Source organism: Pinus tabuliformis, chromosome 9 (assembly GCF_031772625.1).
Source record: "Pinus tabuliformis cultivar Carrire ecotype Pingquan chromosome 9, CPIR1, whole genome shotgun sequence".
NCBI classification, from domain to species: domain Eukaryota; kingdom Viridiplantae; phylum Streptophyta; class Pinopsida; order Pinales; family Pinaceae; genus Pinus; species Pinus tabuliformis.
The window spans coordinates 1,707,333,964-1,707,361,883 of NC_142307.1; the positions used below are offsets into that span (position 1 = coordinate 1,707,333,964).

A 27,920-nucleotide genomic window follows, 5' to 3' on the forward strand; every position below is an offset into this window, starting at 1 on the left:
TACCAAGGGGTTGATCTTTAGCCCTATTCCAATGGGATCTCCCCTAAGGCCTTAGGGTTATAGGGGGTCCACTACTTGGAAGACCTAGTTGAAATAAACATGTTCATTCTCCCTTTAGAATACTTAACATTTCGATATCACATTATATCCCTTGATTCCATCTCCATTCTTTGGGTTAACTATCCTTGGTTCATTCAATTTGGCACTTTCTTATCCACATCTTTGAGTAGGGTTGGAAGACATTGCCATGGCGGTCGATATAGCTAAAAGAATGGAAAAGTATAATATGGCCACAATGAAAGAAAAAGAAAAGTTAAAATGAAAAAGATGGTCAGGACATAAGTTAGCGTGTGAAAAAAAAGCCTAGCATGAGCTCTACCCTCCTCGTTAACCATCACTCAGTTCCTAAGCACTTGACGCTCCATCTCATCAAAAGGAACCCTTGCATGTCCCAACCCTAATGAGCAATAAGTTTTCCCATCTTAAGTGGTAAATTGAATGCGCTATCATAAAGAGCAAGCTTTGATCTTTGAGCTATCCACCCAAACAAAAAGCATTATCCAAAAGAAGTAAAAGGAGTACCAAAGGGGCTAAAAAAGAAGACTGGGTGTAACGAACAAAGTTCGTACTTGGCAAAATATCTAGAATATGTAAATATCCATTTATAACACAAGTCATATTTAAAACTAAGAACGTTTGAAAGTACAAGTGATATGACATGTTGTGGTTACAAATGAGGGCCCTGCTTATATACTAGGCAAGGTGCCCCTTCATGAATAGTCATGTCCTTTAGGATATGTCTCTTTAATATGATAATTATCTATTATTTATTAATTATATATTATGTTTATAACATCAAGCAAGGTAACTCATGCATCCCTCATTGCCCCCTCCATTACATAGGCTGTGGACTCCCAATATCTAGTCCCCTGACTATGCCACTTGGCCATGAAATCTTTCCCCTCCATTGCCACTCACTTACACCATCACTTATTGATTGAAGGGTTAACCTTGGATATGCCACCTCCCCTAGGGGTTGGGAGCACCAAATAGGATTGACTAGTTATCCAACCCTATAAAGGTATGGAACACCTTTACGAGACTTGGTCTAGTCAGATATTTGAAGGTGATCCTAGTTTGAAATATTGATATGCTCTCAACTCTTACAAGCAATCCACTTAGATGCATTTATGATCTTAGTATCTAACAGATGGTTGCTTTCACTTGAGTTTGAGTTGGTTTTAGGAGGTGGTCTACAACAATAGAGGTCTTAAGGGCACCCTACTCCACACGATACCCAAGCAATACATTACATTCCAGAGGGCATGATGACTTGGCAGATGCAATGTTGCCCACTTTTGGCAGAGCATTGGACCTTTTGATTACTTGAGTAGTTGATATACATCCCATGGCACTACTAGGACCCATAACACTAAGTTTCTCTTGCTTAGCATGGAGGATTCTTGATGATGTACTAGTGGACCCAGCATGCCCCCTAGCTGGCTTTGACACTACTTGATGGGCATACCATGATCCAGATGAGGATGGGCATCCTTAAGATTATTGAGGAAGGCTTGTTGCACTTGATGAAGCCCTGACGCTCAAGAGAAAAGGCAACACGTTGCCTACTTGGAATCCATGGAGATGATGTTTGGCACCCACAATTGGATTTCGGACCCTTGGAGCTACTTTAATGCTTGATTTGGGAATTTTCCTCAAATGGAGGATGATCAAGATGATTGGAGACATTTTCAACCTTGTCTTTGACCTGATGGACCATTTGGAGCCCTAAAAGGCCATGACATCATCACCTTTTTAGGACTACGGCTCACACGTGTAGCCTTAATTTGACATATCTTGTTGTAAAGCTAATGGGTTGGCTTGTAACCTAAGTTGCCGGAAACGGCTACCCTAACCCCCAAAACAACATTTTCCTGTTTCAGATCCGGATCCGGGAACGAAACGCCAGAAAAACGTTTTGGTGCCACTTTTTGTTTTTGGATATGGGACGTTTTTTTACAAATGGAATTTTTGTAGAAAAAACATGCCGTTTTAAAAATTTGAAAATGTTTTCTGAAATTCTGAAACGTATTTGGAAAAATTTTAAACGTTTTACAGCAAAAAAACGGTTTTGAGGTCTGCAAATACCAGATTTATTTCGTTTTATTTGAAGGCCGACCAAAAGCTGCAAAACCCATATTTTTGTCTCCCAACACGCTTTCTTGAATTGCATCACACAAACCTGTGTTTGATTCTGCTTTTGCATCTATGCTGCTGGAGTTCCGAGGCTCTGCTAACATTAACCTATTGTGACCTTGAAATCTCAACCACAAGTTTATGACATATGTGCTTCCTAAAGTTTGTTTTTCCAGTTTCTTAATATGCTTTTGAGCATACTTGAATATATTAACTGTGATTTCATTTGTCATTTATCAACTTCTATGCCATCATGTAGTTTTGATTAACGTGTGTTTGTTCCCGATGAAGTTCTTTCCAAGTTAGTAAATTCACTCTCTTGGTTTCCGATTGAGAAACCTCAAACCTGTTCTTGGAGTTATATAAAAAAAGTTAACTACTTGCCATTTTCTTGAAGTTTCATCAACCCTGTTTTACTGTTTTTGGATGTATTAATATATTATGCTTTTCTTTGAGGCACAATTCAAATTTTATCGATCTACTTGCTTACAAATCTTATGTAAACTCTTTAGCGTATATATTTTAATGTGGCTTGATTATAAGTCTTCGACTTTTAGTTTACAAAAGGTATTTTGTTATTTTACACTATATTTATTTGCCATGCATAGCATGTACATGTTGAGATTTCTCGCTTAATGAGGGACATTCTTTTGTCTCGTATATATAGAGAGGCTCAAAATTTCAAATAAGTTTCCAAACACTGTCATACACTCAAGAAATTATACTTGGCTGTCTTAAAGTAAGGCTTTGTGGCAAAATATGCTAAGGCAAGCACATAGTTTTGTCTATCACATGCAAACTTTCACGGCAAAACTTCTATCCAACCCTTATGGGACATGTAGCCATTTCTGGAATCCTCCACTAGAACCTGACACCTGTCCGTGGATTCTGGAACCAAGGAAAGAAGATCAAGTAAAATAAATGTAGCAGCTGACTCCACCAGATAGGACGATTTCTAGATGCTTCTAACATGATCCATGATGGGATTTTAAACAAAAAATTACCAAAACCTTTGCAGTTCAAATATTTGAAGCCCATCTGTTGAACTGATTCTCATTTCCTACATAAAAAATTAACAATTTTGGAACAAGAAGCAAAGCTAGCAGAAAAACAAAAATAAACCAGAGCAGCGGTTGATATAGTGAACCCCACTGACATCCCATCACCCAAAATTCTTGCCATGTCCATTTCAATGGAGCTGCTTTTAAATTTACAGAGAATTAAACTTTCAACTTTTGAACTTTCAACTTTTAAACTTTTGAACAACCATATGAATTATAATTTATGAGTAATGATAGTAGACTGCCAGTCATAGTTCATTTTGTACTTTGTAGTATGTACTATGTAGTAATTAGTATGCATTATTAATTTTGGTAATGATGGTGTCCGTGTAACTTGTCATGTTGATAACTTGATGTTTGAAATTTGAAACAAAAACTTGATGATATGTTGAAACTTGAAACTTGAATCATGAATGTTTTAATAATCGTTAATGATGTTGACAATGTTGAATGTTTATGGCATATGTTGAATTGATGATGATGAATCATGATAGATCATAGATGATAATCTAGATTCTGAAATATGAAGGGTAATATGAAATTTTTATTTTTAAAATATATATATAGATGTGCCATTTCCTGCCGTATCGTATCTAGATATTTTGAAAATTTGTCATATCCGTTTCAAACCCCGTACCTGTATCCATTCCTGTATCCGTTTTCTGGTAACTTAGCTTGTAACCCACTTTTACTTTTTGTCCACTCAAAAATCAAACTTGTGTAGGGGCTTTTAGTAAAAGATTAGAAGAAGTAGACCTCATATAAATAGAGGATTACTTCTCTCATTCATTCATCATCACCTGTGTGGAATTAGTCCTCTCTTAGAAAGCTTGGCCTATCTGTTGCACTTTGCTACTTTATGGAGATGTGATCTTATGTAGATTTTTGGCTATTGGAAACTAGTGCTTGTTGTAGGGACATCATTTTGGGATTGAAAGAAGGCATGTTCTTGGATATATTGTGAGTACTTTTTATTGAATATCATTTATGGTTATTGCATGAATATTGCTAGGGTTTCTATGTTCCATGTCTAAATGCTTATATTTATATGACATGCTTGGTAAATTTTGAATACTTTAATCTTGTATCCTTGAACTCCCTAGAGATCCTCCTAGTGAGCTTCTCTCTAGTAAATTTCTCCCCTCATAAAGTGATAGTTGGGGTTAACAAGTGAAAACCTACGGTTTTCCCCTTACTCTCTTCAAGGGTTTGATATTTCCATGGCCAAAATCCCTAAGACTCCATCACCCAAGTAGATAGAAGGCATTGGCATCCATCTTGGCAATAAAAAAACTATAAAACTTTATCTTTTTCCCTCCTTCCTAGAATTTCAGCTCTTCAAGGCAAGTCCTTAGGGTTAGGGTTTGAAGTCGAATTCAATGAGGGCTTGGATGTTGAGCTGATTTGAAATCATTTACCTTGCTTAGCCCAAAAACATCAAAGTCTAGCAAATTGCATGGTTGAAAGTGCTTCCCTAGGGTTGATGCCATCAAGCCTAGGCAATTCTAGGGCTTGTAAAACCCTAATTCTACCTTTAAGCTTCAACTTAGGGTCGTTTGAGGGTTTTTCATTCTTTTTGTTGATCATATCTTTCAAATAAACCTTTCTCTATTTACTTGTACGCTTAATTGTGGTATTGTTGAGCCATATCTTGAAAACCCTAGGCTATAAGTTCTATTTCATAGGTCTCTTCATAGGTATGTTACTCACAAAGAATTGAGACTTGTTCTCATTACAAAGTAACTTGATTAAGCCTATCAAAGTGTTAGCTTGATCCTGCTAACCTAGAATACTTTCAAAATATTTCAAAATTTTATCATACTTTCTTCCCCATTGTAAAAGATGTATCTTGAGCAGCAAAAGTAGACCATGTTAAATCTCTCTCTCTCTCTCTCTCTGATATATATAAGCATGTTGAGAACTAATAATCAATCACAAGAAAAATTGGTATGCACACATGGTTTTATTGATAAAGATAAGATAGTCCATGGACACTAGGATTGAACATGAAACCATCAAAGGATACAAGAGTTCCAATTGCCACAAGTGCCCTGAACCTTACATCCACTTCATGTTCTTGTGCATCTCCCAGCTGTAATACGTTGTAACCAAACTCATGAACATTGCAATCCAAATCAAAGGCAATAAATATCAAATCTAAAATACTATCTAGGAACAATTTTGATACAAATAAAAAATTGAAATACTAATTACAATTTTTCTTCCACTTCCACCTTAAGCAACCAACGTGATATAAAGGCAGTACCACATACTGTTATAAAAACTAAAGGTTCTAATCCCATTAATCAATTGCAAGATTGACAAAACCGACTACCAATGAAGAATATTGTTATAGGAAATTAACTCTAAATCTCACATAATTTCCAAGAATGATTTTATCTAAACAAATGAGAAGACAATATAAAGGAATAAAAAGTCACCTCCATAGCAGCTGAAAGAACTTGCTGTTGACCATCTTCATCTTTTGAATCAATTAGCAACACTGTATAGCTGAAATGAAAAAGTAGTTAAACATCTTCCATATCAATAGGTGAAATATAATTATGTATAACTAGAAAGCATAGATTACATATGGAACAGCTCACGTAGAATACTTTAATAGCCATTTCAACAATGTCAAACCTTTCAGAAAAATATCAATCAGTATTAGCATAGAGCATGGATTGCATACATAAATGCACATACTAAGGAATTACTGTCACTTAACTTGGGCCATTTAAAGTAAAAATAGTTATAGAGACACTAAATATAGTGTACTGTAATCTACTGCAAATTTTGTTACACCATGTTTGGGGTGCTCCATGAGTTTTGGGGTGCATGGTGTATGTTTATCCCCTGGATGGCCTAAGATGGGTTGCCACATGAGAGAGAGTTCTTGATGGATTTGCCCATTTGAGATAGCTTTCTCAGTGTCTACTTGACCTTATACGGTTGTTGGCTTAGTGATCTTCCTTTAGATGTACTTCTCTTGACAGTTTGGTAGTTTCCCTTTATTGGGGTCCCATGGAGGATCCACTTGCTTGGAGAGTGCCCCACATGGGAATCTTCCACTTGCTTGGAGAGATCCCCACATGGGAATCCTCCACGGAGAGTGCCCTACATGGGATGAGGAGCATTATGCAATGTGGAAGAGGGCATTAGACCCTAGTTGGATTGGATTTCTTTTTGGCAGATTGGAGATGGCTTGGGGACAAATAGGCAAGCTACCCTCTTTCTCTCTCTCTCATTACTGGGGTTTCTTGGTCTTCTTAGAGAATCTTGGAGCATCTTGGAGGTCTAGGGTTATGGTTTATCTCTTCGAGATTAGAGATCAGGGTTTTGCAATAAAACCCTAGGGTGCATTTGTGAATAAAGAAGAGGACAATATGTTTTGACTTGGAGAATGTGTTGGAGTGATTCTTTAATATTGGATCTTCTTGGTTACTAGGGTTTTTGTTGATTTTCCTTCACTAGGGTTTGGGGAACTAGGAGGATTTGTACTAGCCTTGAGAGAAGGTTAACATATGTACACGTTATTCATTTTGAGCATATTAATGAAGTTTACAATTCTCTAAAATTTGTGCAATTTCCAGATTTAATTTTCAGTCATAATATGTTCTTTATGTATTGTTAATTAAAGGCGTGTATGTTTTGCTGATTTGACATAAGAAAAAGGAAATTTGTTACGTGATTTGACATCTATAAGGTTCATTTACTACTGTCATACTGCTGCTATTATCGCTTTCAAAGAATATTTTATTATTTTCAGAACTAGATTTTTGGGTTGAAACTTATCCCCTTGGTTTGAATTGCTGTGAAGTCTGGGTTGTTTGGGAGTGAAACATTGTACTCTTTCTGCTGTTTTCGGTGAAATTTCTGTTTTGCATTGAATTTTGAATTCTGAGAAATTTCCACTTGGTATTAGAGCTTCTAATGATTGAGATCACTCTTGAGTAAGGGGAGTTTGAACTTTGTATTTCAGCTGGAGTTTACTTGGGACATGTACTTGACGTGGTTGGGGTCATTGGATGAGAAGCCCCAGGCCACCTTGTGTAGAAAATTATCGTACTGCTCTAGCCCACCTAGGTTCAAAATTTTCCATGAGTTTAATGCTGAAACCCCATCATAACAGATGACTGATCTATATGTTAGTTTGCATTTAACATGAAACAACAAGGACTACTCTACTCTTTTGGTTTCACTGCTGATACAAGGAATAAATGCAAGCGAACACATAAATTTTACACACCTGTTTTTGGACTAATGACCATAGAAAAACCCACAAGGGGAAAGCCAGTCTTCAAGGAGTTACTAGATTGCTGTTAAGCAAATTAATACAGCCGAGATAAAGTCAACTTACCTCCCTTTTGAGTTAATGATGTCACTGCCAGGTTACTAGGAAATTTGAGCACTCACAGTTCAGATCACAAACTGATATATGCATTGAATTCTGTGCCTCTACACAGTCATATACACTGACTGATATTGCCTAGTTTTCTGAGTATGAAAACCACCCAACAGTGCTAGAAACTCGTGCCATGGTGAGCAGATATATGGCAAAAATTTTGTGCCTCCTCACTGCCTCTAAATGTGTGCTGGAACAGTCCCAAACATAACATTGACTGTGACCTAGAATCTTGGCCCAGATGACTGTTCTATAACAGAAATAACAGAAGTTCAAGTTGGTGTTTTTAACACCAGAAGTACGCTGAGTCCCCCACTCAACCACCCTCCAAACCTGCGCTGATTAGTAGCATAAAACACAGCCATAAATCACTGAAACTCGACCTGAAACACACACCAGAACACTGCCTGGAAGCACACCAGAAACTTGGCCTTTTACACTTGCAAACTTGGCCTAGAAGCATACCAGAACTCGGCCTTTAACACATGCAAAATCAACCTGGAAACCTTGCAAACTCGGCCTGGAAACACTAGTGCAAAAATCTAGGAATACGAGCCAGACTGTACCTGGAAACTCAGGTTTCTCTTGGGTTGTATACAGCCTCCTTTCTCTGCCTCCTTTGCTCTCCTCAAGTCACATGAGAAGAATAATAAGGAATAATTTGTCTTTTCCTTTTTGTAATCTCTAAATGAGGAGAAATTTAACCGTAGAGATCTAATGACTGAGATTACATCTCACCTCATTAGATCAAGGGTAGAGATTATTTCCCTCTCTTCACCCCTTTTCTCATGTTGTCCCCCTCACTTAAAGAACTCCTACTCACTTTAACATGTTTTGTACCATGTGCATTTTTTCTCTCATAAAGTCACTTTATTATTAAAAGACACTTGGTACTTTTTCTCCTAAAGTCACATTTAAACTATGAAGTGACTTTATTATAAAGTACCTAGTACATGTAACACCTCATAAAGTGACTTAACTCCAAGACATTAATATAAGTCATAATGTCTTATGAAAAAAGGTTATTAATGCACTAGGAAAGTCTTCCTTTGTACCATTTTTCTCAACACTCCCTCTTACCGAGGATATGTTCTCTATGAGATATGCATTTATTCCTTGTACTAGATGAAATCAACATAATATGTCCTCATATGAAATATGGGGTGGCTGAAAAAAATGAAGGAACTATGATTAAAAGTTCCTAGGAAGCAATATGTGAATAAAGAAAAGAGGAGATTGTGAAAGATGCAACTATGGTCACCTAGAAAAAGAAATCAACATCCCATAACTAGAAGAACTAGCCATGACATCTCCATGGGAAAGATATGAGAACCTTGGTAAAGTCTGAAAAGAATGAAGACCCTTGACATTGAATATCTTGGAGATGTGTCAATATGTGTGCAAGATGTTGATACTGCAACAAGCAAATGTCATGATGAAGGGCCATCACAAAAGGTTATTTTGGTTTGATGTTCATTTTGATTTTTGAACAATATATGGATGGGTTAATATAGGACTACCGAAAGAGAATTGTGGATGAATAAGTACTAATGTGAAAGGATGGAATATCTTGTAGGATACATGATGTGGAAAAGGTAGTTGTATGGACGAAAGACGGATATGGACTAGCAGATCACTTTCCGATGAAAGGAAGGATGACATGACTGACATGGTTCATGAAGGAAAGTGATGGATAGTCGATGCCCTTGGCAGATCATTTTCCGATGAAAGGAAGGATGACATGACTGACATGGTTCATGAAAGAAAGTGATGGATAGCCAATGCCCTACAAGACGAAGAAGATGAAATTCATGACATCGAATGAAGGAGTTGTTCAAGTAGTTGAAGGTCCCATGATCTCCACCATAGAAGAGGTAGCTGCTACTAGAAATAGGTCCCTAGTTAAGAGGGAGCCTAGAAGCAAGTTTCTAGTAAAGAAAAACTTGGAAAGCAAGTCCCTAGCTAAGTGGGAGCTTGGACAAGTCCCTGGTTGAGAGGGAACTTGGGTACATTCCTTTTATAGGAATAGGTATATTCCAGTGTTCCACGGGGACGCGTCCCCTAGGGTCGGGTGCGCGCACCCCTCGCACCCCACGCACCCGGGACGGGGAGTCTCTTGGGGGTGCGTTTCCCCACGCACCCTTTTTGGGGAGTCTTGGGGAGACGCAAGGGGGTGCGTTTCCCCAGTGTGGGAGTCTAGACTCCCCAAAAAGGGTGCTTCTGGGCGTCCCCCTTCAGTGTGGGAGTCTAGACTCCCCAAAAAGGGTGCCCCTGGGCATCCCCCTTTAAATTTGTCTAATAAGACTTAAAAATTCAAAATCAAAAATTCAAAAATCAAAACCATTAATTTTTTTTTTAAACTAAAATTAAAACTAAATAACTAAAAGTCTAAAACTTAAAAGTCTAAAGAAAAAATTAAAATTAAAACTAAATAACTAAAACTTAAAAGCCTAAAACTTAAAGTTAAAAGCTCATTTCATTTCAACCCAAAGTCATTTCCATTTCACTCTTAACTATTTTTGAGTTTGAACTTTGAAACTTTGAGTTATATAGATTTAGTGTTCAAACTTTGAAAATATACTAGTATGTTTTGCTTTCAATTTAGATTCTAGAATGATGAATGATGAATTTAGTTTTTAAATCAATGTAGATTGTAGAATGATGAACCATTGAATGATGAATGATATCGATCAATGTATTTGAATATTTTATTATTGATTTTTATTTTTGCTTTTCGAATCTCATGGTATGTATGAATAATAATTAATTCAATAATGATTCATGAGACTTGTCACTTGAGTATGTCATATGAATGATTTATGTATCAAAATGAATGATGAGGATGGATCAATGATTCAAATTTCAATTGTCTATTTAATATTTTTATGCTTTCATTATTGAACAGTGAACAATGAATATGAACTTGAATTATATATATATATATATATATATATATACCTCGACGACTCCCCGCACCCCCGAAATTTCCCTAAAATTTGACTGTACTCCCACACGTCCCCCCTGTGCGTCTCCCCGCACCCGCGTCTCCCCGCACCAGAGTCTTGGTGGAACATTGGTATATTCCTTCATATGAATGGGTATATCCTCCCTAGTTGAGAGGGAAGATAGGCACATCATTCTTGTCTTCACTTGGGAAGGAAGAATGGAAGATTGGGTAAGCATCTGGAATCCAATACTCTTTGAGGATGTGGTAGGGCATCCAAGATAAGAGTAGTCATAGAGGACCGATATTCTTTAAGGACTGGGAATCCAAGATAAGAATAGCTATAGAAGGACATACCTTGTGAACACCTGAGTGGGGTATGTTCCTTGAGAGACAATGATGATGGTGTCTATAAGTCATTGGTCTCGCCAGCATTGTGCTTTGATCTTATAGAGAAATATAGTTGTTAGTGAAGGCCTTGCTATGTGATAATTGGTAACACATCACAAGTAGTTATCAAGAAGAGAAATCACCTACCTAGCTTCCCCTGGATTTCTCAACAATAAAATCCATGGGGAGTTTTGTATTTCCTTCTAGTTCAACTAGTAAATGTGTATGTAACCATACATAACAAAGCTTGTTGAGAAAAATCTCCTATATACCGATCTTTTTGATGTGATGATGTTTTATGCTCTGAACGTTTAAAAGAAAATCTAACCAATTGTGAAAATTAGAGGAAATACTTATGCACCCCCCTCTCAGTATTTCCAACAGTTACATGTACCCATAAATTCTTTGTAATTGTTATAGCCTGTATTTTTCAGTAGGGTCATTTTCCCAATTAGGTTTCCCTCACTATTCTGAGTAATAAAAGTGAAGTTTAGATGGAGGGTTAATTTCTGTGTGAGAATTATTTCTTGTGTTTTCATCCACTGTAAATGTCTGAGTTAAAATTCCAGTGTGCTTTTATTCAATAAGTGCAGATTTAATTTTCTAGGTTATAAATTTACTAGGAATAATAAACCATATCTGGAATTAGAAGTTAATCAAGCTTCACTAATAGTTGTATTGTTGTTTGTCAAAAACTTGAAATAATTAAGTGTGTTTTGGAATTGTTCAAATGCCATAAGATTGTAAGCCTGGATAGTTGTTGAATATATCTTTGTTTCTCCCCTCCATTGTAAGGGAATTTGTTTGGATACAAGTGGATGCTTTTACAAGCCAGTGGGAGCATGCAGGATGTGATTAGATTGACAAGATTAAGTTTCTCATGGGGACACCATAGTTGTGCAACATTTCATGAGATACCATTTGCATTCAATTTGAAAGAAGTTTCTACATTCTTGGGATGGCCAGCTTGGGAATCCATGGTGTCTGTTACCCACCACTTCGTGGGTGATATCCCCAGGTGAAACTTTTCTCCATGATGAACCTCAGCCGGCAGCTAGCAGCCCCTTGCAACCTCCTACTAGCTCGTTGTGCCGTTTATCTGCCACCTGAGGCAGCGATGTGGTCCCTCACCCACCTGTATTGGTCGTATGTTTGAAGGTGGGCCTCCAGAATCTAATGGTATGTCTTGTCATTTGGTAATTGAGTATTGGGTTTACTTATCATGGATACTTCTAGGTATGGATTGATGGGGGAATTTGGGAGAAAGGGTGGGCTTAGTTTGTGCTCTTGTCCCATTGATCTCTTTGGATGCTACCCTTGGATCTTAGTCTTGTGGGATCTCCCTTTATTGACCATTTGGTTCCTGGGTGGTACTACTTGGCAAACCCCGACTTTGGGTGCGTGGTCTCGCTCCTTCATCCACATATATTACTCCCTTTCCACTCACTATAGCCAATTCTTCATTTCTCCCACCTGGGTCCACATAGAGCCAGTGTCCCTATCCCTTTCCTCCACCTTGGGTCAGGCCTGGAATGATGCTCCGGAGGTTGAAACAATCAAAAGAAAAAGTAAAAACATAATTGGTCACATTTAACAAGAAATTGCACCACAAAATGCAAAAGATGGTTGGGGCATAATAATTAGCACGCGGGCAAAAGCCAACAAATGAGCTCTACCCCAATACATGGTCATCACCTTGGTTCCATAGGCCCTAGATGAGCCTCCTTTATTACTCAAGAACACATGATTGTCCCAAACCCTGGAGGGCCATGAACCACTCTACCTAACAAGGGGTAATCATTATTATATCTTATACATCATGCTCTTGTCCTTTGAGCCCTGAGTAGTTAATGAAAGAAAATTCATAAAAAGAAAAAAGACATATAAAGAACAGTGGAAAAATCAAGGTCGGGGCACCTCATGTACCACGATTGCTCCCTCCTACACATTGCACACCCAAGTGTGGGGTTCCCCTTATCCAATTACCCCTGAGCCCCAATATGTGGCCCAGGCTTGCCCCTCTTATTCCCTATTCCATTCCACTTATTTATCACTTGCCAACCCCATTTGAGGGATGTACGACATACTATTCCATTTAAGAGCTAAAACCACCTAATAAGGTACTTGGTTAACCCCCTTTGGATCTTGGAGACACTAGCACATACCAAAGCCCACTACAGAAGGGCATGCCATTATGAAGTGCCCACTTTGTTATCCATGATTTTTAAACTCTTTTACCCGATTATTTTAATCACTAGTTGTACTGGAAGCCTAGGGGGCGCATTGGATCTTATGCAAGATTACAGGTGGTTTCCATTTGGGTTTGGTCTCCCTATACAGGATCCTAACCCCCAGAGGTCTACATTGGCACATATAGGGTGTGCATAGAGAGCCATTGGCCTCCACAGCAGCAGACAACACTCCATGGATCTTCATCAATGCTCAGAGACTACTAGCGATCCACTTTTGGAATGATGGTGATATACTTGGTACATTATGCCCAACAGGCCCCCACAGGAGCCTCACACTATTGGCAGATGTCCCAGGACTTGTACAATGTCATGCCAGCATTCATTCCACCACTCGGACACTTGCAAAGGATCTACATACATCTCTAATTCATATGGAGATCGATGGGGTCATTTATGTGCCCTTAGACCTGCTGGGAGCACCACGGGACTATTATTTGGAGAACAAGTGGCCACCCCCTTGTCCATCATATTCCGAGGAATTTATTCCTCAGTATGGCACTTCAGGACATTATTAGGCCTTTGGAGGGCCCCACGACATGTACATATTACTATTTGACCCCTTGTGAGGCTTATTTTTACACTGGTGAGCTAGTTTGGTGGGATTGTCACCAATAGGGGTTTTATTTGCACATTATTTTATCAATAGGGGCTAACGTAGGCCCATATGCTAATTCAAACTCCTTAGGAGGCTATATATTGATGTTAGATACATTCATTTGGGTCATCACTTGACTTGGGATCTCTCTAATCATAGAGAACTTCACATTTTTTCCTTGGATAATATCTTTTGAAGATGGATGAATTTGACGTATGGATTTGGGCTATTTTTCTTGTCTTGGAGCTTTATCTTGCAAACGAAATGCTGGTTGGATATATTCTATAACGTTGTAAGTAAATTTTGACGTTGTTATTCTTGTTGTTGCATAGTGCTAAAATTAGGGCTAGTTGTTGCATAATTGAAATGTGGAATTAAGCATTTTTAGCTAATTTAATGTATGGGCCAATGTTATATGAATGAAATGTCCTAGAGATTATTTGTCTCGATAAGCTTGCATCATTTTCTTTGAAGTATAAATGCTTGAAGGTCACTTTCCTTTTCTTTCTCTCAACATAGAATGAAGTTGACTTTCTAGGCCTCCTTGATCAAGAAACCAAGTTCTTACTCATCATCATTCTTGACTCCATATCCCCAAATGAATTAGGCACTAATCCCTCAAAAAGGGTGATCATTTTAACCCTCCTTTTACACTTTTCCCCTTTTACCCTAGGTCTAGCCCTATTAGGTCACCTAGGGCATCAATTTCTTGGGAATTGACCCAACGATAAATTTCGATCTCCTACAGGCTACTACATTGGTGGGTCCCCTCCCTCTCCTCCAAATTTGAGGCAATTCTAACAGTGGAATCTCCAAGAATCCCAAGCCCTAGCTCTAGGATTAAATTTTTCTTACGCATCCCCAAGGCTAGACCCCAAAAGGATCAATTCAACCTTTTGAAGTAAATATTCTCGTTTGGTCCTTTCCTTTCACCTTGTCCAAGATAGGAACATCATTGGTTGCTATATTCCATCCTGAACCTGGACTAGGTCCATTTGGCCTCGTGTGGTCCCACTTCTCAATAAAGATTATTTGTCAAGGACCATTTGGGAATCCAAGTTTCCCAAGGATTATAGGGATTGAAAACCTCGTCTATAAGCCTATTCCTTCTACCTCAACCCTCCAATCCTCACCCTTTACCCCTGGAGGACCAAGTGTTAATTTTGGGCAACAATGGTATGTTCTATGCTTTAGAGCAATTTTACTTCAATTTATTTATTAGCCCAATATCAATATCTAGTTTAGCAATCACATCAACATGATAGTAAAATGAAGATAGAAAATAAACATAAACAGTAGAAGACAAGCCAAGGCAAGGACACAAAATGTGGCACCAGCCAGGGACAAACCCCAATGTGGGGAAACCCTTGATCAATTCTTATTTTAGTCTTCACTAGTTCAGCAGAGAGAGATAGTACAATTTACAAATTCTGATAATTTAGAACAGCAACAAAAGAGCCCTAACCAGAAAAGTCAATGCTGGTCAACAGGGCAGATTTGACCCTCAGATTTGGTCAACTTCAGTCGACTTTGGCCTCCAAACAGCAAGATGAAACAACCCTTAAAACAGTCAACCTGCAATCAGCCTTAAGCACAGTCAACGTTGGTCAAATAATCAATTGATTGCCTTGATTTCTGTGCCCAGAAATTCGGCCTCCCAATCAGAGATAAGCCTCACAAAAACACAATCAAACATGTCAACGCTTGGTCAACACAGCCCAAAAACAACCTTCTGGAAATTTGATCAAATCTGGTCAACACTGAAACAGAAAATGCCCTTCCTTTCCTTTACATGTGTGGAGAGAGGAGCTACCTAGAAATCCGTACCCAATCAGATGAGGATGAGGCATCATGTATTTATAGGCTAACATTGAGGATGAATAGACGTGACTGTTGGGCTTTTGAGCCTACATGAGTTTGTTGGCCAACCTTGACAATTTGTCCATAGCATAAATAAATTCACATCTTCATTTGTACATGTCAGAATCAGATGCTCTTAGATCAATCCTACACCTCTAGGAGAGAGGAATCCAATAAAAATATCAGTTGTCATAAATAAGATGACCCATGTGGACTTTGGCCCCAGTTGCCAATTTTAACACTCCCTCTCAACTAGGGAGAACTCCACCTGCTAATACATCTGCCAATCTGTACTATCTCTGCCATCCATGCACTGCTTTGTTGAACTATGAAGAAGAAAAGTGATCAAGAATGTATCATACCATTCTCTACTGACCCGAAGTCAGTCCCAATCAAAAGAGAGTGTCTCATACCACTCTTACTGACCCGAAGTCAGTTCCAATCAAAAGAGAGTGTCTCATACCACTCTTACTGACCTGAAGTTAGTTCCAATCAAAAGAGAGTGTCTCATACCACTCTTACTGACCCGAAGTCAATTCCATTGATACTAGATCAATATCAGACATTTTAGCATTGGGAGTACGATAGTACACGCTCATTGGCCAGATGAGAGGTACTGCCCATGAGTCCCAGACTGCATGGGTAGGATGTCTCGGCAAGAGAAGGATGAACCACTCATCCTGCTGACATGTTGCCAAGGGGTATCACAGGGGAAGGATGAACCACTCACCATGTACACAACAAACCACTAGGGGAAGGTTGAACCACTCACCCTATGGTTGCTCACCGCTCCAAGAAGTACTCCAAGCCCCCCGGAGATCCCAGAGCTCAATGTCCATCTCATACAGGACCCTCATAAGAAGGGCTCTCCACGACTCCAAGTCGTTCTCGAAGGGCCAAGAATTTGACCTTCCCTAGGGGCTTGGTCAAAATATTGGTGACCTGCTCGTCAGTCCTAATGTGATGGAGCCTTATTACTCTTCGTTGTACCATATCCCGAATAAATTGGTACCAGATATCTATATGCTTGAAGCGCTCATGAAACACAGGTATCGAGCACATGTCCAAACATCTCACTGAAGAGCTTTCTCAAATAGACAGCTTCACAGGAGGCCATACTAGCAGCTATGTATTTGACCTCGGTGGTGCTCAAGATAATTGATTTCCGTGTCCTACTCATCCAAGATACCGAAGCAAAACCCAAAGAAAACCAGCATCCATAAGTGCTCTTGCGATCCACCACACTGCCAGCCCAATCAGCATTAGAATAACCATGCAGCCTCACACTTCCAGCAGTGTATCTCAGTCCATGAGTGATTGTGCCCCGAAGATATCTCAGAAGATTCTTGACGGAAATCCAATGTATATGATGAGGCTCAACCATGTATTGGCTCAATGTGTTAACTGCAAAACATATGTTTGGACGGGAGTTCACCAAGAACATCAATGCTCCTATGAGTTGACGATACTCAGAAGCATTTCCCAACTCAGGTCCAGCAGCACTACCACATAACTTGTTAAAGTTAAGTTCCATCGGAGTAGTCACAGGCTTGCAGTCCACCATCCCAAATCATTCCAATATCTTCAGAACATATTTTCCTTGAGAGAGGAAAATTTCACCTACCTTTTGCCAGACCTCCAACCCTAGGAAATAGTGCATCAATTCTAGGTCCTTCATCTCAAATTCAGAAGCCAACTCCCTCTTAAATTTGTGAATGAGAGGATCTGCACCTGTCAAAAACAGGTCATCCACATAAGGTACCAAAATGAAAGGTTTATCATTTTCAACCTTAAAGTAAAGGTTCGAATCAGCTTCGCTTCTAGTGAATCCCAGCTTCATCAAGTAGCTATCAATCCTCTCATACCAAGCCCAGGGTGCTTGCTTCAATCCATAGAGAGATTTCTTCAACCTGCATACATGAGATTCCCAATCATGAACTTCAAGCCCCTCGGGTTGTTCCACATAGAATTTCTCTTTGATTGAACCATGCAAGAAGGCAATCTTGACATCCATTTGATGTAGGTTCCATCCTTGCGAGGTAGCAAGGGCTATGATCGAGCGAATGGTGGTGTATCAGGCAACAAGTGCAAATATCTCATCGTAATCTACACCTTCCTTTTGAGAGAAGCCTCGAGTATCAAAGCGAGCCTTGAACTTTTCTGCACTTCCATCAGCTCCATGCTTGATTTTGTAGAGCCACTTAGAAGTGACAACCGATTTGTCATGGGGTCTAGGGACTACATCCCAGACATCATTCTTCATAATTGACTTATATTCTTCATTCATAGCATCCTTCCATACTTGTTGCTTCACGGCTTCTTCGAATGATGAAGGCTCATTTTGAATGATAGTGCTCATGGCGGTCAAATATCCTTGGTACCTGTTCGGCTTCTTGCTTTCACGGAAAGTCCCCCTTGGTGCAATGTGCCTCTCAACATCTTCAAGAGTCTCCCTAAGCCATGAGGGTCTCCTCTTGGAGGAGAAAGGCTCATGAGGGAGTGGACCAATAGGATCCATAGGTTCATCAACATCAGGCATCGTTTCGTCCTCTTTTTCACCCTGATTTCCTGTGACAGCTTCTTTGTCCTTCCTTAGGATAGGAAGGTTGTTGATCTTTCTGAGGGCCATATCTTCGTCGAAGGTGAGATCATGACTTATCTCAACTTCCTTATGACCAACCACATAAATTCTATATCCCTTAGAATTTTCACTATAGCCCACAAAGATTCCTTTCTTCCCAGATGCACCCAATTTTCTTTTCTCTTTCGGCACATGAAAATATACGGGGCTTCCAAAAATTCGAAAATGAGATACATCGGGTTTCTTACCAGTGAACATTTATTCGGGAGTCTTGGAGTCCAATGCTTGATAAGGGCATCAGTTTTGAACATATACGGCGGTATTTGCAGCTTCATCCCATAGAAACTTCGGAAGGCCTTGATCATGAAGCATAGCACGGATAACTTCTACAATAGAGCGATTCTTCCTTTCAGCCACACCATTTTTCTCGGGAGTGTATGGCGTTGTAGTCTCCCTCTTAATGCCAACTTCTCTACAATAATCTTGGAATTCATTGGATTCATACTCGGTCCCATTATCAATCCTCAATATCTTGATTTTCTTCTTGAATTGGTTTTCGGTCAAGGCTTTGAAGTGTCGGAACCAAGTGAACACTTCATCCTCCTTCTTCAAGAAGTAGATCCAGAACTTGTGAGAATAATCACCCACAAAGGTGAGATGATATAAGTATCCTCCCAAGGAGTTTATGGGCATCATACCAGAGATGTCAGAGTGAATCAATTGCAATATGTCTGTGGTCTTGCTATTACTTGAGGGGAAAGGTTCCCTTGTAAGTTTTCCTTCGGCACATCCCAGACATACACCTTCATGCTCTACTTTGAATTTGGGCATACTTGTCACCATCTATCTCACATCGGGTAGGGCATTATAATGAATATGGGCGAACCTTCGGTGCCATAGTTCAAACTGTAGAGATGTGTCGAAAGACATGGCTCTCAATGGACTTCCTCCAACTTTATACAAAGTGTCAACCCTGAACCCAAGAGTAAAAACATCCTTGAAATTTCTTTTCCAAACACGTACCTTTCCATCGATAAAATCCACCTTGTATGCTTTATCTTCCATTGTGGAAATGGACACTAGGTTTTTCTTGAGATCGGGTACATATATTACTTCTTGCAAATGAATAGTGTCACCTTGATTCAATTGAAGGGTAACATTCCCTACTCCCTTCACGGGATAGGTGGCATTGTCTCCAAAGATGATCTCCAAGTTTGTCTCCTTTTGTATTAGATTAAAGAGGGCTTCCTTGTATCCGGTGAAGTGCATTGAGGCACCACTATCAATCAGCCAATTTCCCAAAGTGTCCAGAGGAGAGGGAGTGGAGAGGACCGATATAAGATAGCAGTCTTTTTTCTTATAGTTAACAACATTGGGTTCATCATACCTGAAGTTCCTCGATTTCTTGGAGGGTCGACCATTTCCTTGATGTCCCGCATTCCTTTTTCCTTTGCCATTGGACCTACCATTCCTTTGACCGTTGTTGTTGAAGTTGCCCCTGGAGTTGTTATGATAGCCATGATCTTGAGGTGTATCCCTTCTATTAGGACACTCCCTTGCATAGTGGCCAAACTTATTGCGAACAAAGCATCTTCCCTTCCTTCCACTTTTGAATCCCGGTCTTCCTTGACTTTGCTTCGTTGAACCTGCATTGTTCTTCGTCTTGGCATGAGCAGAGAATGCAGTGGGGTTACTTCTGTTAGAAGGCATTTCTTGCTCGACTATTCTTGTTTCTTCTTGAATGCATCTCAACATCAATTCTTCAAACCTTGGAATTCGATCACTGTTGAGTATAGTGGTTCTAAATACATACCACTCAGGTGGGAGTCCTCCAAGGATGGTGAGAGTAAGTTCCCTATCAGGAATGATTTCTCCAATCACGAGTAGATCATTCTTGATCTCAGTAATCGTCAAGAAATAGGATTGAATGTCCTCGTCCTCGCCCTTCTTAATATCCTTCAACTTATTCTTGAGAAAGGGAATTTGATTAGCAGTACTAACCTTGAACATGCCAACCAACCTGGTCTTCAATTCGGAGATATAGGCCACCAGAGGCTTGTCAATGGAATCCCTAATAATCTTCTTTGCTTTGACTTCAGCCTTATTCTATTTGGTCTTCACAACAATCGATGCATTTGAAGGAGGCTTAGAGATTTTACTCTGCACATAATCCATAACTTCCTTCTCTTCCAAGGTCAAATCAAGAGACATCTTCCATCTATGATAGTCAGATTTATCATGGAGCTTGTCTTCAGTCGGGAACTAGGATGAGGAACCCATTGAGTCTTTTGTCCTTGTCCAACTATCTTTGGTGATTTCTCTTTCACTCTTGCTTGGGCTTTGTTTTCACCTCACCTTTCATACCATGTTAATTTTAAGCAGCAATGGTATGCTCTATGCTTTAGAGCAATTTTACTTCAATTTCTTTATTAGCCCAATATCAATATCCAGTTTAGCAATCACATCAACATGATAGTAGAATGCAGATAGAACATAAACATAAACAATGGAAGACAAGCCAAGACAAGAGGACACAAGATGTGGCACCAGCCAAGGACAAACCCCAATGTGGGGAAACCCTTGATCAATTCTTCTTTTAGTCTTCAATAGTTCAGCAAAGAGAAATAGTACAATTTACAAATTCTAATAATTTAGAACAGCAACAAAAGAGCCCTAACCAGAAAGGTCATTGTTGGTCAACAAGGCAAATTTGACCCTCAAAGATTCGGTTAACTTCAATCAACTTCGACCTCCAAACAACAAGATGAAACAACCCTTAAAACAGTCAAATTTAGCCCAGTCAAAATCTGGTCAAACAGTCAACCTGCAGTCAGCCCTAACCATAGTCAACATTGGTCAAATAGTCAACAGATTGCCTTGATTTCTGTGCCTAGAAACACGGCTTGCCCAATCAGAGATAACCCTCACAAAAACAGTCAAATAAGTCAACACTTGGTCAACACAGCCCAAAACAGCCTTTTGGAAATTCAGTCAAACTTGGTCAACGTTGCAACAGAAAATGCCCTTCTTTTCCTTCGCATGTGTGGAGAGAGGAGCTGCCCAGAAATCTGTACCTAATCAGATGAGGAGACAGAGAGATGTGTGAAGATGAGTGTGTCCAGACTCCAAATGAGGATGAGGCTTCATGTATTTATAGGCTAACATTGAAGATGAATAGACGTGACTATTGGGCCTCTGAGCCTACATGAGTTTGCTGGCCGACCGTGACAATTTGTCCATAACATAAATAAATTCATATCTTCATTTGTACATGCTAGAATTGGATGATCTTTAGATCAATCCTACACCTCTCGGAGAGAGGAATCCCAGAAAAATATCAGTTGTCATAAATAAAATGACCCATGTGGAGTTTGGCCCTAGTTGCCAATTTTAACACCAAGTCCCTTGCTTAAAGAGCAAGCAAGTTCCATTCTTCACTCCATCCTTGGCAAAGGGTTTCCAGGGTCACTTTCCACCTATCCATTTACATATACTTTATAAGTGATCTCTACACTACCGGGACTCTTCCCATGGTTGAAAGTCCCTAAAGAGCAAGGAGACTTAGTTGTGGTGATAGTGGGCTAAGCCTCCATCGTTGCCCTTAACCTAGCAGTTGACCTAGTAGGAACCCCTTTTAGATCCCCTGCTGGTTTGAGTGGTAACAGTGCCCAATATTTGCCTCCAATATTTCTTATAGAAAAGGAAAAAAGCATTTGCAGTAGCACATATTACTTAGAGGAAACCTGGTTGGGTTCAATAAAGTGTTCAAACCATTCTTCTAATGCTACCATTTTAACAATTGCTAACTTCCCCAATGATAAAACTTTCTTGAACAAGATGTAGAAGAAAATTAAATTGTAAAAGATACAACCAGTTTCTCCTGTATGCTATTTTCGCAGAATGGGGTGGTATCATCCTCTATTGGTATAAATGTTTTCAACAGCAACTAAAAATATTAACACCTTCAAGGAAAGAAAAGTAAAGAAATAAATATGTTCACTATGGACTTCTTCTTATGACAACAATGGGATATAATTTAGATACACAAACAAGCCTTTTTTAGCTTAAAATGCATTTTGCAAGTTTCTTAGAACTCCTAAATAAGTATGCAATGTAATAATTCAAGGCATTTCTGGAAGATCCTATATAAATAATTTCAAAGTTTTGTAATTCATTGCATTACATGCATAAGAAAAAAAACCTTGTACTCTTCAGAATAATCAACAAATATGCAGTGCTAAAAGAAAATTTAACCAGCGTAAAAGTGACACTTACACAATTTCACTTTAAAAACTTACTTGAGAATCAAGGTAGAGTATGACAGCCGAATATTCTTGTTTGAGGATGAACAACACTCCGAAAAAAGGTCAAGAATCTGCTACATCACAAAGCAAAGTTAAACTGATTAAACTTGTGAGATAACACTCTTTACCTGGTCTTTAGCCCCTTCATGTACCATTTAATGAAAATTCACTATCAATTTTAAATAAGATGCATTTCCTCCAGAAAAGAAGAAAACTCCTCACATACTTAAATTTTATTTGCATTGTTGGGCAATAGATAAGTCACTCCAAAGATGGAAACCTCTTTTCATTGGAGTCAAGCTGCATTTTAGACAGCACACAAGGGAAATATACAGTAGAACAATTTGAAGGATGCCACTCTCAAACAATGGATTGCTCTGTTCCAATAAAAAGAATGCACAGTATGACAAGCAAAGCATTCCCAGTGACAAGACTCATGACAACGCATTGGTGAGAATGGTGTTTGACATAAAGTGCCTCCATGGACAAAAGTTAAATTGGGGACAAAATACTCAGCAAAGAACATTGCGGTGTAGTCCATATGAAAAAAATATGGTCTGGGGATGAGAAACACATAAGTCATCACAAAAGTTAATACAAAATGATTTTCAAAATTGTCTATCTAATTCAATAAGATAGCCAAACACCATTACTTCTCTGATCAAGAAAAGTCAGATTTTAGCAGATAGAGATCCATAGATATTCAAATGACAAAGGTTAATAGATCTATTAAACTTATCTCATGCCCAATTCTATCCTAGACTGTGCAGAAGAATTTACTATCTATACAATGCTTATATTACAAGGATAGGATAGGTACGGAAGTTAAAAGAACTGGTAAGATACAAACCAACACAACTGAATTAACAGCACGAATAAATTACAGTTCTAATTACCTGGAATTTCTAGGCACGGGACAATGCCATACACTAAATTAGATACAGATGATCTCACCTCACTGCGATGATGAACCAGCCATGTTTTAAAACATGCGTGCCTAAAGGCATTTACAACTGCCCGAATACTTGTTAACTGATTTGCAGCCAAAGCAGGTGCAGTTGTAGCCCTCCTAAAAGCGTCCATAAGAATATCTGTCAGAACAGTATATTAGTCATTGTCAGCAAGAGAGGATAATAAAAAAGACCATTACGTTCAAATTTCAATGTAATACTGACACCCAAAAACTACATTATTTACTGACAGAATAAGCAATCCAAGAAACAGGTCAAACAAGTCAAACACGTAGGGATGTGGAATCTCCTCCTATAGGTGATTATGTACATACCATCAACAAAGCAGAGAGAAACTGAATGGTGCATGCAGCGTTAGATTCAATTGCCTACTTCAAATTTGTAACATAATAAGAAACAAAAAATAGTTCTTAAATACAACCTCAAATTGTTCATCCAATGCACCTTTGATTTATGTGAACACATACTATCATGACTACCATTAGTGCACAAGGCCATATCAGCATACCAGTGTTTCTGACAAGAAACCTGAATAATCCATAACCATAAATAATAATAATAATAATAATAATATTAATCTGATTTAAGGTTACAAGCTAGCCAGATGCCAAATTGACATATGAGACCCACTTATTTCTGGACAAGGCAACCCCTGCATGCAGAGATTTGACTGCCTAGACTATGTAGGTGAAATATCCTTATTCCCTCCGGATCCAAACCTGTGACCTCCAAGATGAGTCAGAACAAAGAGTTGTGACACATGACTTCAGGAAACCTAACTAATAATAAATAAATAATAATAATCCAATTATAAGGTTACAGCCAAGCCAGACATCCCCTTGTATGAGACCCCCTTGTTTGTGGGACAAGAGACCCACCTCTGTGCAGTGATTTGACTGCTAAAGCCTACAAAGGCATAAAAACTCTAACCCGCCCGTCCCCCTCTGGATTTGAACCTGTGACCTCTTAGGAGGAAAAACATGATCTTAACCATTATGCCCATTCAGGCTGTCTGCTAGTATCAATGTTTTAAAACGTACTAGGGAATAAACTAGTATTATAGGGACCCAACATGCCCCTCTCCTTCCAAAAAGTGTTGTCCTCAACGCTTGAGTAGTTCTGGATGCTTCTGTATAAAATTCTCATCCTCCCATGTGGAATCTTCAGTGGGTAAGTTTTTCCACTTGATGAGATACTTTGAAATTGATCGATTTCGTAGCTGTCGAGTTCTTGTTTATGTGACTGCTTCAAATTCCAATATGATTTTTCCTTCCTCGTCAAGTTCAGGCAATATTGTTTGAACTAGGAGCTTCTCACATATAGCCTTCTTTAAGCATGAAACATGGAAAACTGGGTGCACTCGGGAAGATGCAGGAAGTTCCAATTTGTATGCCATAGTACCAATCTTTTGCAACACCTTGTATGGACCATAATAATTTGGTGATAATTTGTTATCCTTCTTAGCTTGCTTGAGGGACATTTGTTTGTATGGTTGTAGTCGTAGAAATACCCAGTCGCCTACATAAAAACTTCTTTCACTGCAATGTTGATCTGCTTGTTGTTTAATTCTATTTTGCGGCGTGCGCCAAAGTGAGGTTATCCTTTAAGATTTGGAGAACTTTTTGTTGATGATCGATGTGATCTTCCACTGCTTGAACCTTAGAATTTTCTCTTAAATATGATGTGATGGATGGTGGATGATATCCATAAAGTGCCATAAATAGGGTCATTTTTGTTGCGGTATGGAAGGAAGTGTTATACCACCATTCAGCGAGAGGTAACCATTTGACCCATTGTGTTTGTTTATCAGATACAAAGCAACGAAGATATCCTTCCAAACATTTGTTCACTATCTCAATTTTCCCATCAGATTAAGGATGATAAGATGAGCTATGAGCTAACTGAGTACCCAGACAAGAAAATAATTTTGTCCAAAAATTTCCAGTGAAAATAGGATCTCTGTTGCTTACAATAATTTTTGGGTTTCCATGTAGCTTTTGAATTGTTTCCATCAATGCAGTAGCAATTGTACTGACTTTAAATGGATCAGATAATGCACAAAAGTGTGCATACTTGGTAAGTCTATCAACTACCACCATGATGACAGTCTTTCCTTCGAACTTGGGTAAGCCTATGATAAAATCCATTGAAACCTCCTCCCAACGTTGTCTTGGAATGGATAAAGGTTGTAATAGACCTAGGGTCTTAATTGTCTCAACTTTATTTTGTTGGCAAACCAAACATTCTGCCACAAACTTTTGAATATCAGATTTAACGCCATCCCAAAAAAAATTCTTCTTAACCCCGTGGTAAGTTTTTAAAAATCTTGAATGCCCTCCTAAGAGAGGTGTGGAATTCCAGAAGAATCTTTTGTTTGAGTTGGGAATTCTTATAGAGGTATAAATGATCTTTGTACCATAACGAATCATTTTTCTAGCTAAATGCATCAGATGTACTAGGATCTTGCTGCAACTTTTAAATGAGTGCCCACACTTCTTCGTCATTCTTTCATTCATCCCTTGCTTCGTTTATCCAATCTGGTTGGATAATAGAAATGGCACAAAGCAATGCTTCCACATCCTCACCTTTTTTTGAGAGTGCATCTGCAACAACATTTTGCTTCCCTTTTTTGTAGATGATTTCAAAGTCATAACCCAACATCTTTGTGACCCATTTTTGTTGCTCTTCTGAAGATAATCTGTGTTGTAAAAAGTATTCAAGACTATCATGATCTGTTTTTACCTTCAAGTATCTTCCCATTAGGTGAGGTTGCCATTTCTTAAGTGCATGTAGTATTGCCAACATTTCCTTCTCATAAATAGCTTTGTGTAAATACTTTCCTTTGATTGGACGACTTTCGAAACCAATGGGTCTTTCTTCTTGCACTAAAACAACACCAATTCCATTTCCTGAGGCATCACATTCCACAATAAAGGTTTTGTGAAGTCTGGTGTAACTAACACTGGTGCTTGGCACATTGCACCTTGAAGATGTTCAAAGGCCTTCATTGCTTCTGGAGTCCAAGAAAACGCATATTTCTTTAGTGATGTTGTTAGAGGTGTTGCTATTCTCTAATAATTCTTAACAAAATTGTGATAATACCCTGTCAACCTGAGAAATCCTCGTAGATGCTTTATGGATGTGGGGATTTTCCATTCCTTAATGGCTTTAATTTTGCTAAGGTCTACCTTAACACATTCATGAGATACAATATGACCCAAGTATTCCACCTCTTGTACTCCAAAGAAATATTTGGAGGTTTTTGCATATAATTGTTTCTCCTCTAATAGTTTGAGCACTCTGTCAACATGTTGAACATGATCCTTCCAAGACTTGTTGTAGATTAGTATATCATCAAAAAATACTAACACAAATTTTCTAAGGAAGGGTTTGAAAATGGAATTCATCAGAAGGTGCATTGGTAAGGCCAAAAGGCATGACCCAAAATTCGTAATGACCCTCATGAGTTCTAAATGTTGTTTTCGGAATCTCTTCAGTCTCCATTGTGATTTGATGATATCTTGAACGAAGGTCCAACTTGATGAAGTAAATTGCTCCATGCAATTCATCCAATAATTCATCAATGACAGGAATGGAAAATTTATCTTTATTAGTGAGCTTGTTGAGCTCCCTATAATCCGAACACATGCGCCATGATCCATCCTTCTTGTGCACCAATACTACTGGAGCAGAGAAAGAACTTTGACTATGTTGAATTATACTAGCCTCTAGCATTTCTGCCACCATACGTTCAATTTCACTCTTTTGGGCATAGGGATATCTGTAAGGCCTAATGTTTGCAGGAACACTTCCTTGAATCAAATGAATAGCATGATCATGATCACGAATAGGTGGGGGGCCTTTAGGAGTCTCAAATACCTTGGAATGATTGTCCAAAACTTTTTGGAGATCTAGAGAAATAGATGATTTTGATGTGGGAACCTCTAGCGAACATAATTGTGCAATTACGCCTCGTTGTTCTTTATTTAGAAGTTTTGTCATGTTGTTAGAGCTAATTATCTTTCCCGGTTTTCTTGTGATACCTCTTAATTCAACTTCCTTTCCCTCTGAAAAAATTTCAAGAAAAGTCCTTGAAAATTGAAAGTTATCGTACCCAAAGATTGTAGCCATTGGACTCCTAGTACAACATCAGCACCACCCATTGGAATGGAAAGCATTGGACTATCCAACACATATTCTCCCATGGATAGCTTGATATTATGGCACTTTCCAGAGCAATTTATGGTTCCTCCATTTGCAACCATCACTTGACACTCTGGTGCTGGATATAGGAAGCAATTCAATTCCTTGACTATCTTACAATGAATAAAATTATGGGTACTACCCGAATCAATCAACAC

The 27,920-nt window shown here is 38.8% G+C and overlaps 1 protein-coding gene across 1 annotated transcript in view; it reads right to left on the minus strand.

Moving 5' to 3' along the window:
• The window catches only part of LOC149155486 (uncharacterized), a 357,613-nt gene that overhangs the window by 35,514 nt on the left and 294,179 nt on the right, over window positions 1–27,920 (minus strand). The window contains exons 17-20 of the mRNA XM_089444433.1: window positions 23,543–23,679; window positions 22,583–22,659; window positions 5,699–5,768; window positions 5,284–5,349 (exon numbers count right to left, since the gene is read on the minus strand). Coding sequence (XP_089300559.1) covers window positions 5,284–5,349; window positions 5,699–5,768; window positions 22,583–22,659; window positions 23,543–23,679 — 350 coding nt within the window. The remainder of the gene's footprint in view (window positions 1–5,283; window positions 5,350–5,698; window positions 5,769–22,582; window positions 22,660–23,542; window positions 23,680–27,920) is intronic.